Raw genomic sequence first — 12,266 nt, 5'->3', positions numbered from 1 at the left:
TAATATATCACACAGGGCGAAAACATTTTTCTGCCTTCCAGAATGATTCCTTCTAATTATAATTTAATTTCTGCTCCAATGCAATTTTTAAAGCCACCCAGAAAACATAATTGTTTCCCCCCCACCCCCTTTTCTTTCTTTTCAGGTTTTTTTTGGAGTTCTGGTAGCTGCCTTAAGTCTTGGCCAAGCTTCTCCTTGCCTGGAAGCCTTTGCCACTGGCCGAGGAGCTGCAACAAATATCTTTGAGACGATAGATAAAGTGAGTAGCTCAACTGGTTCAGCACTACTAGCCTGTATTGGAGGGTGAAATAAATGAGCCTTGCATCAGCTTAAGGGCTTCTGCCAACAGCACAGATGAGAAATATTATGGTGATTAAGGGAAAAATTGATTGCAGATTAAAGCAAACCAGCACCATGCCTGTGCATTTGACAAAGAGCGCATTCGTCCAAGCGGCAGTTCTAAATGATTGCTTATGAATATTCAAAGTATCAGCAAGCTCCAATATTTATCTATTAGGAGTCAACTCTATAAGCGGCCTGATCGCCAAGACACTTAGCTCCGCAAAGTGGTTTCAGGAATTAAGCCGCTATGGTCTCCCTTGATTTATAAGGAATGAAGTGAAGCCAAAGGCTCAGATAAGGGCATTAATACATATAGTGTTACCAAAGCTTCAGGGAATGGAGAGAATGGAATAGCCAGCAAATATAACCCTTTGTAATCCCATTGGGGGCAAATAAGCTACGTCCGTACCAGCCAGCTGTGCTCTTCTGCTTTTAGCTCTCGCATAGCAGAAAATAATGCTTACTTAACAGCTTTGATGCGCGTGATTAGAGAACGAGACGAGTGGGTCGTAGGAAAATGTGTATAATGCCTTGCACTTTTTAAAGAATATCTTTAGCAGTGCAATCCTGTGCATGGCTACTCAGATGCAAGCCTGAGTTCAATGGGATTGACTCCCAGGAAAGCCAAAGTTATTCCCCAAGCATGGTCTGGGCATGTGGTCTCTTTGCATAGCAGGCACATTGTGCCCCTTGACTCAAAGACCAGGTGAAAGGTGGACAGCACGGAACTTGGGGGTGGATGAAAACAGGCCAAAACTTTACAGATTGCAGCAAAATGAGCAGAGTTGGCATGGCATAGGGCCAGGATCTGTTAACATCCTTAGACTTCTCATCTGAAGTCCGATTCACCATCCCAATTCGCCTGTTGGGGAGTGCCATGGAAGTTGACTGGCATCTAGGGAGGCAGTGTGGGGGCTACCCAAGTGGCAGGCATCCCATTGGTAATCTGAAATGGGTGGCTCCATCCCCAGCCAACCCCAGGCTCCGGCCAGGAGCTGGAGCAACTCCTTAAGACCCTCTTACAAGGGTCTTCCTTATGTTTGGATTCTACCCAGTGCAAAAAAGAGAGAGAAAGCAGCTTTTCTACAAGGGAAGTAATATAACCGATTAACTCTGCCCCAGAAACCTGTTATTGACTGTATGTCAGAAGATGGCTACAAGCTGGATAAAGTCCGTGGTGAAATTGAATTCCATAATGTGACTTTCTACTACCCATCCAGGCCTGACGTAAAGGTAAGAGCTTCACTTTTCTGGTTAACCATTATAGCAGCTTCCATGTACTGCTTTGAACATCAGGGAAAACACTTTTTAAACATGTGATCTTTTTCATTTTTATTTCCAGATTTTAGAAAAACTCAACATGGTTATCAAGGCAGGGGAAACAACAGCTTTTGTTGGACCCAGTGGAGCTGGAAAGAGCACCACAATACAGCTCATCCAGCGATTTTATGACCCTAGTGAAGGCATGGTGAGAGCTTTACCTAACTTCATTGTAAGAGAGTGGTCACTTTCATTTTCATCCCTCCCCCCACCCTTTTTAATTAAAAATCCTGTAAACAATTACATAACTTCCATTTTCATTTAAAGAATCCTGGGACATGATTCATTCCCACTGTGGGTATAGAGCAGGGGTAGGCAACCTAAGTCCCGTGGGCAGGATGCAGCCCAATCGTCTTCTCAATCTGGCCCGTGGACGGTCCAGGAATCAGCGTGTTTTTACATGAATAGAATGTGTCCTTTTATTTAAAATGCATCTCTGGGTTATTTGTGGGGCATAGGAATTCGTTCATTCCCTCCCCCCCCAAAAAATATAGTCCAGCCCCCCACATGGTCTGAGGGACTGTGGACCCATGGCTGAAAAGGTTGCTGACCCCTGGTATATAGCAGAGATAGGGGAGAAATTAGATTCAGTTTGCATTTAAAGGTGAACATACGTAATTTGCGCTTTCTGAATCAATATATGAAGTGAAATCCAGCCAGCCTTTGAAATTCACAGTTTTCTGAATTTTGCAGTGCAGTTCTCCAGCAAAGTAGCATGTACATAGAATAGGGTAAGGTGAAAAGGTAAAGGACCCCTGTATGGTTAAGTCCAGTCAAAGGCAACTATGGGGTTGCAGTGCTCATCTCGCTTTCAGGCCGAGGGAGCCAGCATTTGTCCACAGACAGCCTTCCGGGTCATGTAGCCAGCATGACTAAACCGCTTCTGGTGCAACGGAACACTGTGAAAGAAGCCAGAGCATATGTAAACACCACTTACCTTCCCGCCACAGTGGAATCTATTTATCTACTTGCACGGGCATACTTTTGAACTGGTAGGTTGGCAGGAGCTGGGACAGAGCAGTGGGAGCTCACTCCATCGTGGGATTCGAACTGCCGACCTTCCGATTGGCAAGCCCAAGAGACTCAGTGATTTGGCTACAGTGCCACCTGCCACCCTCATAGAGTAGGGTACAAAGTGCTTAAAGGCATTGATTAGTAAATATAGCATATAAAACTGCATTGTATTAGGGAAATTGCATTTCAGAAATGTGTGTATTAAGCAATATTCATGCTAAAGAACTTTCATGGGTACTTTTTTTGTTAAAAAAATCACGTAGTAGTGTGGAAATATGAAAACTGGGAGAAACCAAAATTGACAGATTCATCTATTCCTAGTGTAGAGTCTATTCCAATATCAAATATTGAGTGACTGAACAAGTGTATTATGACTATTTATCCTGCAAACAACTTGTTGTTGTTGTGTAGATTACTCTAGATGGACATGATATTCGCTCGCTTAATATTCAGTGGCTGCGTTCTTTGATTGGCATAGTTGAGCAGGAACCAGTCCTGTTTGCTACCACCATTGCAGAGAACATTCGCTATGGTCGGGAAGATGCCACTATGGAAGACATCATCAGAGCAACCAAACAAGCCAATGCCTACGACTTTATCATGGATCTGCCTGGGGTAAGGCAAGCTTCAGTTTACAATATTCAAAATCCTGATGTGACTGCATGCCTATCTAGCTTGTGACCTACAAAGTCATGCACAGCTCACCATTCAGACATTGTGGTCTTCCAGAAGTGTTTATCTGTTTTTGCAGCCTCAGGCAGGCAATGAGAACAGAATGTTTATCACACCTTGGTGGGTTCTTATACATGGCTAGTGGTGGACAATTACTGTGTAGGTCTATGTGCAGTGTTCAAGACAATATGGACACTTGCCGTCTTCTACAGTGGCCACTATCTTCTGAAGTTTACTTGTGGTTCCTTCCTTCAAAGGAGAGAGAGAGAAAGTAGATTTTTTTGGTGATGCCAGTGTTTATTGGCTGCAATTCCAAGGTGTGTGCCTGAGCCACTCATGCACCTACTAGGAGTTTCTTGGGTAAATTGCTTCTCAGCAGACAATCCCCTGTTGGATTAAAACCATTATTGGTATTTCCTTTTCCTTTTTTCCTTTTCCTTTTCCTTTTCCTTTTCCTTTTCCTTTTCCTTTTCCCGGGTAATGAAGAGACATAAAGTGATGTTTAAATGTACATGGTTGTTCTCAGTAAGTTGACTGCTAGTAGAAGAAGGATAAGGACTTTCAATGGCTGTGTTCTACCTCCACTGTCAAAGTTGCTGGGGAACACAAGTTGGGGGGTGGAGGAGTGCTGTTGCATGTAGGTATTGGTTGTGGGCTTCCATAGGTACCTAGTTGGCCATTATGGCCAGGTGTTCTTCTCTTCAAAGATACACATATAAGAGACTTGCTTCTTCAGGTGCCTTGATATTTTTGGGGTGGGTTAGGGTGTACAACACATGTCATTCTCAAACTTATTTTGACAGTTTCGAGGGGACCTAGCCATATCTCCATGGCAGAGCACATGCTTTGATTGTGTAAGCTCCACCAAAAAGACCTTAGCTAGAAAGCCAGCTGAAATTTATTGTCTGAGATCCAGGACACTCAAAAAAGATAGATAGCACCCGGTTAGGTGGATCAGACTTCTATTCATGGTTCTGTTTCATGCAGAGAGGAATAGAAGCTTGTTTTATTTCCTTAACAAAGAATTGTGTGGATGATACCTGCTTCGGGATCACATGGGGGTTTCCTGCTAGACTAGAGAGATACATGAGCTCACACCAGCACTGGGAGCACAGACAGAGGATGGGTGCAGCTCTCACCATTGAATAGGATCGAGGTAAAGACCTTTGTCACTGGTTTCATATTCCCATCCCACCGTTTTAGAAATTTGACACCCTAGTTGGAGAAGGTGGTGGTCAGATGAGTGGAGGCCAGAAGCAGCGGATTGCTATTGCTCGTGCTTTGGTTCGAAACCCCAAAATCCTGCTACTGGACATGGCTACATCAGCACTGGACAACAAAAGCGAAGCTACAGTCCAAGAGGCCCTTCATAAGGTTTGGCATATTTAATGAGTGGGCAGATGGGCAGGGGATAACAACAACAACAACAACAACAACAACAATAATAATTCAATATCATGGAGGTGGGGGTAGGAAACTTTTAAAAACACACACACCCTCTTAAGTACAATCTCCTTAATGGTAGAGATTAGTCTCTTCTCCCCTCCACAACTTTCTTTTTATAATAAGTTTACAAGATACAAAATTATGGTGAGGTGTGGTTAGGAGAGCTAATGTGACATAGTGATTATAGTGCCAGAGTAGGAGTGGGAATCCGATATTCAACCCTCACATTCAGGCAGTCACAATCTCTGATGTGAGGATGAGATCAGAGTGGGGAAGAGAAAGAGGAAGGGCAGGCTAAAATCCAGTTAGCAACAACAACAACGACAACGGTGCTATTCAGAGCTTTGCATTTGCTCCAATGCACAACTGGTGTTCTCTGGGTGTTCTTGAAATGAACGGAGAAGCCTTTAGGAGCAAGGCTGGGGCCCTGCTATGTGCACTCTGGAACTTGTTGCGTGTTTCCATAAGAAAATCAGTAGAGTGGATGCAAGGTTCTACAGCCTAGAACCTCACATCGACACATTAACCAACAAACGTGCATGCAGTTTCCAGAATTGTTAGGCTTGTTAGCAGTGGAAACCTGGGGAGGGAGCAGTGCCAGATCAGAAGCTCAACCTGTGGTGGGGAAGAGTTTACCCCAAAGACTTTCCCAACACAGCTCTCAAAGAGCTGTTGGGAAGAGTCATGTTGGGGATTGACATGGAAGTGGTAGTGTTTCCTGTTCTGAATGGACCCACTGAAATCCATGGGCACGACTGACTGAAGTCCTTTGATCTCAGTGGGTCTGCTCTGAGTATGTCTTAATTAAGTGAAACACACAGCTTTTAAGCTTCCAACCTTTTGTACGCATTTATATGGGAGTAGATGAGTGTTCCAATACCAGAATTGCACAGCCAGGAAGCGCACAGGCACAAAGCGTGGGTTAAAAAAGCGGGGGGGGGGGTGTTCAGTAAATAGCAGGCAATGCTGGAGATGGGAGGTAGGCATGCTGCTCTTCAAACATTTGCTTGGAAATAAATATAAATATCAGTGCTGGTGTAAGACAGCTTGACGGGCACACACAGAACGTACAGATTTCTGTGTACCAGCATTCATGTCCCTCTTCCAAGCATCTCATAGGTACCTGGTTTGCAACTGTGAGTGGCCTTGATGGGCCATTAGTCTGATCCAATAGAGCTCTTTGCATGTCCTTACACCAGTTAGGCTTCATTCCATGCTCCGTGACCGACCACACACACAAAAGCAAAGAGACCAAAGCCTACCTGTTTTACTCATCTGTTTGCTTCACCGATATTTCCCCCCCATTGCTTTAGGCTCGCGTTGGGCGCACGGCCATCTCCATTGCTCACCGCTTGTCCTCAATCAGAACTGCTGATGTCATAATTGGCTTTGAGCATGGAAGAGCAGTAGAAAGGGGGAAACACGAGGAGCTGATGGAACGGAAAGGGGTTTATTTCACACTGGTAACTTTGCAAAGCCAAGGGGACAAGGCACTCACTGACACGTCGGTGCAAAGCAAGTACCTTATTCTGCGTTCCTGAAAACGAGGTCAAGGTTTACTAACTCAAGGAATTAATTTCCTTTTCTGTACTAACACAACTATTTCCCTATGGTCCCATGAAAAATCAGTCCTACACATAGGTACAAAACAAGCTGTGCCTTATTCCAGGGTTAGATTATTTGTGCATCTATCTCTGGGTCACTGATGCACCTCTCTCTCTTTGTGTGTCGAGGTCCCCAGGGCCACCCCAATAACTCACACATCACACAGAATTTTTGTTTAAGGTTTTTTGGCATAATTTTGGCCACAACTTTATTAAAATATAAAAATGTGAGTGGTTGCTTAGGCATTGGTTGCGACTATCTGCCCCCCCATGGGGGACAGACTGACATTCCGCACGCCTGCGAAAGTCAGAAAAGGGGAATACACTTGGGGGTAGCGATGGAGCAGGGAACCTGCCCTCAGCCCTCCCCAGATGCAGCCAGGAGCTCTTGCATGGCCCGAGCCCCCTTGACAGGGTGGACAAACAATAGTTAGCCCCTGATTCCTTTAATGGAATCCCTTGCAGCAGCAGCATTAGAGGAGCAGGCGCAGCCAATCCATGCTCCTCAACCAACCAAACCATAAACCAATGCCTAACCGCAACCTTACAAGTTGTGACAATTTGCTACGCAGTAGGCAAAAACCAAGTGGCCCCAGCCAATCAGCCAGATGGACAAAATTCCTACTGGGCCCCTGCCCCAAGAGCAGACGACCCCATGACAGGCATAGCAAGGTCAAAGCGAACAACCCTAAATATAGGGAGGGGGGACGGGCAATCCGATGCACGGGCGAAAAGAGGAAGCCCTAGCTTCGTGCAAGGAGTTTTAGCATTTCTGGCTGTCAATCAACAAATGGCAACATTAACTTCTTCCCAACAACAAGGGAAGCCCAATCACAACAGTGGCCAACAATCAATTAGCCCACCCCACAACTTTGGAGTGTCCTGGCGGCCCCCACCGCAACACGTGCTCTCCATGAAGGAGAACATGCTTTCCCATTATGGCTACCTGTGATCCTGTTAACTGGAGATGCTGGAGTTCAAATCTGGATTCTTATGCATTCACAGCCTGTGCTCTGCTACTGAGCTATGGTCCCTGGGAGCAAGACCACTTTACTAGTGTCACACTTTGATGACCCCTCAACCAGCATTCTTTGCTGACACAAACTGAACAAGCCTTCTTGCTGTGCTGCAGTCCGTTTTTAAGAACGCTTCAGATTTCCGAAAGAGTTGTTGGAGCATGCAGAGCTGATATAACCTCAGACATCTTGGCGTTCTTCTAACTGAAAGCATCTTCTTACTACTCTGGGATACATTGTTTGGAAATATAAGGCACAGGGCCTACATAGTCTCAGGGCTGCTTCCTATATATATATATATATATATATATATATATATACACACATACACACACACATATATATATATATATTCTACAGTAATTAAACATACTTTTACATCCTATTCAATTTTTTTTACTTCCATCAATCCTGTCTGAAAATTTTCCAATCTAATCTCTTAGTATGCATTTCCTATCTTCCCTATTGCATTTCAAACTCATAACCAATATCTTTATCTTTTTCTACTTTGTAACACTTCGTATATTTCTCCTTACAAAACTTCCTACTAGCATAATTTGTTGATTACAGTTGCTCTTCAAATCATTCATATACTTCTTCCAATCTACTGTAAATTTCTGGTCCCGCAGGTTTCGAATCCTTCCTGTCATTTTGTCCAATTCTGCATAGTCCATTAATTTCGTCTGCCATTCTTCTTTCATCGGAATTTCTTCTTGTTTCCATTTCTGGGCTAACAATACTCTTGCCGCAGTTGTTGGCATATAAAAACAATTTAACATCTTGTTAAATTGTTAAGTCTCAGGGCTGCTTCCATTCCCACTGTGTTTCCTAATCACCAGTGAAGAAGAAAATTATAGCAGCCTTGAGCCGTTGTCCCCTGCATTTGTGAGAATAAACTAAAGACAGAGTGCAATTTGTGCTGCGATTCACCATTTCAGAGTGTAGGAGGGGAGACTGCATGCTTGAATTCTGCTCGGAATGAAACATATCTGTATCTGTAAAATCAGTACATCAGGATAAAATGGTTATAATTTAGCTTTCATATCCTGACATTCTAGCTGTGTATTTGCAGTGATAATTTGAGGTGAGGGAATATTCGAATATGCAAGCTACCCCTTGTAGCTTGAAGTGGTAATGGTAAAGGTAAAGGTACCCCTGACCATTAGGTCCAGTCGTGACCGACTCTGGGGTTGTTCCGCTCATCTCGCTTTATTGGCCGAGGGAGCCGGCATACAGCTGGTCATGTGGCCAGCATGACTAAGCCGCTTCTGGCGAACCAGAGCAGCGCACAGAAACACTGTTTACCTTCCCGCCAGAGCGGTACCTATTTATCTACTTGCACTCTGACGTGCTTTCAAACTGCTAGGTTGGCAGGAGCAGGGACCAAGCAACAGGAGCTCAGCCCGTAGCAGGGATCCGAACCACCGACCTTCTGATCGGCAAGCCCTAGGCTCTGTGGTTTAACCCACAGCGCTACCCCCATCCCGCTTGAAGTGGTACACCCCAACAAAAACATGTAGCTTTTCTGCTCGCAGGTGTGCCAACTCGAATAAAATATTGGGGGGAGGGCAGGTAAGCCCCACCCCACATAATAGATCACAAGACACAATGTATGCACACCATTTGACTGGCAATGCCTGTCTCAACTTGGGGGGGGGGGGGCTTCAAATAGTTTAGGGTGGGCAAAGGGACATTGACCCCTAGGAGTTGGCTCCTATGTCTGCTCGCTTCTATTCTTAGTGTGGCAGCTGCTCAAGACCTTTCATGTGCTAGTGGTCTGTGCTTTGTACATGCAAAGAGCATTGTTCTTCATAGCTTCCTTTTGCAAATCCAGTGATTGCCATACAGCTCAACATGGGGTCATAGGACCATGTGTGGACAACTGATGGGCTGCTAAAGGAGCACATCCAGGACCCTTAAAAAGCTGCTCTGCCAAAGAAGTGTACTTTAAGTTAAGCTCACGCTTTTTTGAACTAAAGAGAATTGCTGTGCTTCAGGTAGAATATTTAGCAAACCACCATGAAGCAAAAACTTTCAGCCTTGTAACGGGTTTGCTTTATACACTGTAAACACATACCAAAATATAAGAATGGAATGGATGATCTCACTTTCTGATGGGCTTCTTTGGCTTTGTTTTACAGCAGCCGAACCAAATCTTGAGAAAACGCAGTCTTTCGTCAGGGGAAGTTATCGGGACAGCTTGAGGTAAGCCTTTCAGTGGGGGACAAAACACAACACAATGCAGCATTGTAACAGCACGTTCCTGTTTTGCTTCAGGTGAGGGAAAAGGATGTAGCACCCCTAGATATATGATGATGATGATGATGATGATGATAATAATAATAATAATAATAATAATAGTAATAATAATTTATTATTTATACCCCGCCCATCTGGCTGAGTTTCCCCAGCCACTCTGGGCGGCTCCCAATCGACAGGCTCCCAATATGACAGGCAGCAACCAGTTTCTTTTGGAGTTTGACCTGGCAGTTTTATTTTTTTAATGAGAATCAGCCCACCATTGAGAATGGGTATTCTTTGAACTGGCAAAGGGACAGGAGCAGAAGGCTTGTTAATTAATAATAATTGATTGATTGATTGATTGGTTGATTGATTTTTAAGTTTTGTGCAAACAAATCGGGATGAAGGCTTAATACTGTGAATAGGTTGTCTGGGGGAGCCGTTATTTGGAAGTTTCCCCTTTGAACTCAGCGGGACTTACTTCTGAGCAAACATGTCAAGCTTTGTGCCATAAATCTCAGGATATAGGTATAGTATTTCCGTAAACTATGATCGTGATAAGTAATAACGCTAGATGCAAACTCCTTAAACTGCTGTTCCTAAGACTTCACCTTTTCTCCTTATTCTTTCATAGAGCTTCCCTTCGACAGCGTTCCAGATCTCAGTTGTCAAATATAGTACCGGACCACCCAATGTCAGTTGCCCAGAACCATTCGGAGCATATCTATAGCACCAGGCAGTATGAAGAAGATGGCAGTCCATTTAAGAAGGTCATTATTTGACAAAAACATCCATTTTGTTTCCTTTCTCTGGTCCTCTTGAAAAGCTCGCTGTATAACCCTTCCTCAAAGTTTCTACTGGGCAGCACGGAAAGAAGAATATCAACATATTTGCCCGTTTTCTCTTTTAGGAGCCAACGGCTGTAAAAGTGGAAGAAGTGAAGCCTGCTAATGTTACCAGAATTCTGAAATACAATGCTGCTGAATGGCCCTACATGCTGATTGGATCCCTTGGAGCAGGCTTCAACGGGGCAGTCAACCCACTCTATGCCTTGCTTTTCAGTCAGATTCTTGGAGTAGGTCATGACCAATTTCCTCCTTCTTGTATTGAATATGGTTTTTCACTACCCTTGTATTATGCAGGACAACTGCGTGCCAACAGTGTGCCAAGCAGTCCTTATTACTTCATTTCCAACATTTTGGCTTGCTGCTTTTAGTAGTTTTTGAACATTCGTGGTCATTTGCCCAATTCCCATGCAGAACACCAGGTTGGGGAAGGGGACTGTTGACAATTGGCTCTCCCAGCAGACTCCAAGGACCGGGCAGCTGCATTCCAGAATCTTGAGGTTCATAGGCTTCTGGGGGTGCTCTGGAATTCATTGGTGGTGGTGGGGAGAGGTCTATCTTGGGAAGGAGGGTCTTCTGTTACAATGACAGGCCCACCAACAGTTTTGTAAACTGTTGGAGAATGTATGATTGAAACTTGTGGGTTGAGTCAGTTGCAAAAAAAGACATGACTGTTTCCTCAACAGACCCATAAACACCAGTACTCTGGAGATGAGCAGGGGGGTTTGGGGTCTTGCATTAAGAGCCAGTTTCATGCATTCTAGGAGGGGGACATATTTTCATATATGTAGGCACTATGGTGATAAAGGAGATATTTCAGATCTCCAAAGGGTTTCATTTTTCTTTCTCCTTTAAAGCAGTTATTTGAGCAGCAGCACTGGGGGGTGGGTGTCCAGCCTTGTCTTCCATACATTTCTAGATTGAAATCACACACACACACACACACACACACACACACTCATCCTGCAACTGGCCCTGCTGGGAGTGGAGAGGGGGAGACAGGCATAATTCAGGTACCTCTCTTCCCCCATACCTCAGTACTGTTAATTTGATTAAGCTTGGAGCATCCCTCCACCTCACACCAATGGCTACTTTCAAGAGAAACAAGTAGAAGACTCTGAGTCTTGTTTGTTTGGCAAATTCCCCTGAGTTCACGGAGACATCTCCCCATAAAACAGTGCATTGGACTGCAACCTTAAATCTGAAAAGTGAAGAATAATTATATGCCCTCTTCCCCTTGATAAATTGTCCCATTCCATGGCATTCTAGTAATCATAAATAGCTCAGTCATTAGAGCATGAAACTCTTAATCTCAGGGTCCTGGGTTCGAGTCTTACATTAGGTGAAAGATTCCTGTATTGCCAGGGGTTGGGCTAGATAGCCCTCATGCTCCCTCATGCTCCCTTCCAACTCTACAATTCTATGATTCTATAAAGAAGTGAGAAATATAATAAGGGTCTGCTTTTATACATTTACAATATTCCAAAAAATACTTTATCCCTTTCCTACCTGACTGAAGTATGGAGGCATTTTATTATTAGACAGTAAACTCACAGACACAATAGCCAGTGCTGGTGGTGAATTAAATTCACCGGCACTAAAGCCACAAAGGCTTTGAACAACCCCTTTGCATGGTTTTATCAAAACAACAAAACAGGCATGCTGACAGACTCCCATGAAGGCATTATATGCTTTTAGAAAGCAAATGCATATATTGCTCCCTTTTTGCACCATGCATTTTATAGTCACTTAAACTCAACGTTGAT

General features: G+C 44.1%; 1 protein-coding gene across 4 annotated transcripts in view; it reads left to right on the top strand.

Annotated features, from left to right (window-relative positions):
* ABCB11 (ATP binding cassette subfamily B member 11) overlaps positions 1–12,266 on the top strand; it is an 80,171-nt gene that overhangs the window by 50,215 nt on the left and 17,690 nt on the right. For all 4 annotated transcript variants that reach the window (XM_081023368.1, XM_081023366.1, XM_081023367.1 and 1 more), the window contains 9 exons: positions 146–259; positions 1,465–1,575; positions 1,685–1,810; positions 3,088–3,291; positions 4,552–4,722; positions 6,108–6,309; positions 9,556–9,619; positions 10,290–10,425; positions 10,566–10,730. In XM_081023368.1, coding sequence (XP_080879494.1) covers positions 146–259; positions 1,465–1,575; positions 1,685–1,810; positions 3,088–3,291; positions 4,552–4,722; positions 6,108–6,309; positions 9,556–9,619; positions 10,290–10,425; positions 10,566–10,730 — 1,293 coding nt within the window. The remainder of the gene's footprint in view (positions 1–145; positions 260–1,464; positions 1,576–1,684; positions 1,811–3,087; positions 3,292–4,551; positions 4,723–6,107; positions 6,310–9,555; positions 9,620–10,289; positions 10,426–10,565; positions 10,731–12,266) is intronic.

The sequence above is a fragment of the Podarcis pityusensis genome (genome assembly GCF_964106645.2).
Source record: "Podarcis pityusensis genome assembly, chromosome: 1".
NCBI lineage: Eukaryota > Metazoa > Chordata > Lepidosauria > Squamata > Lacertidae > Podarcis > Podarcis pityusensis.
The sequence above is the reverse complement of the archived record's forward strand: the minus strand, read 5'-3'. Positions and strand labels throughout refer to the sequence as shown.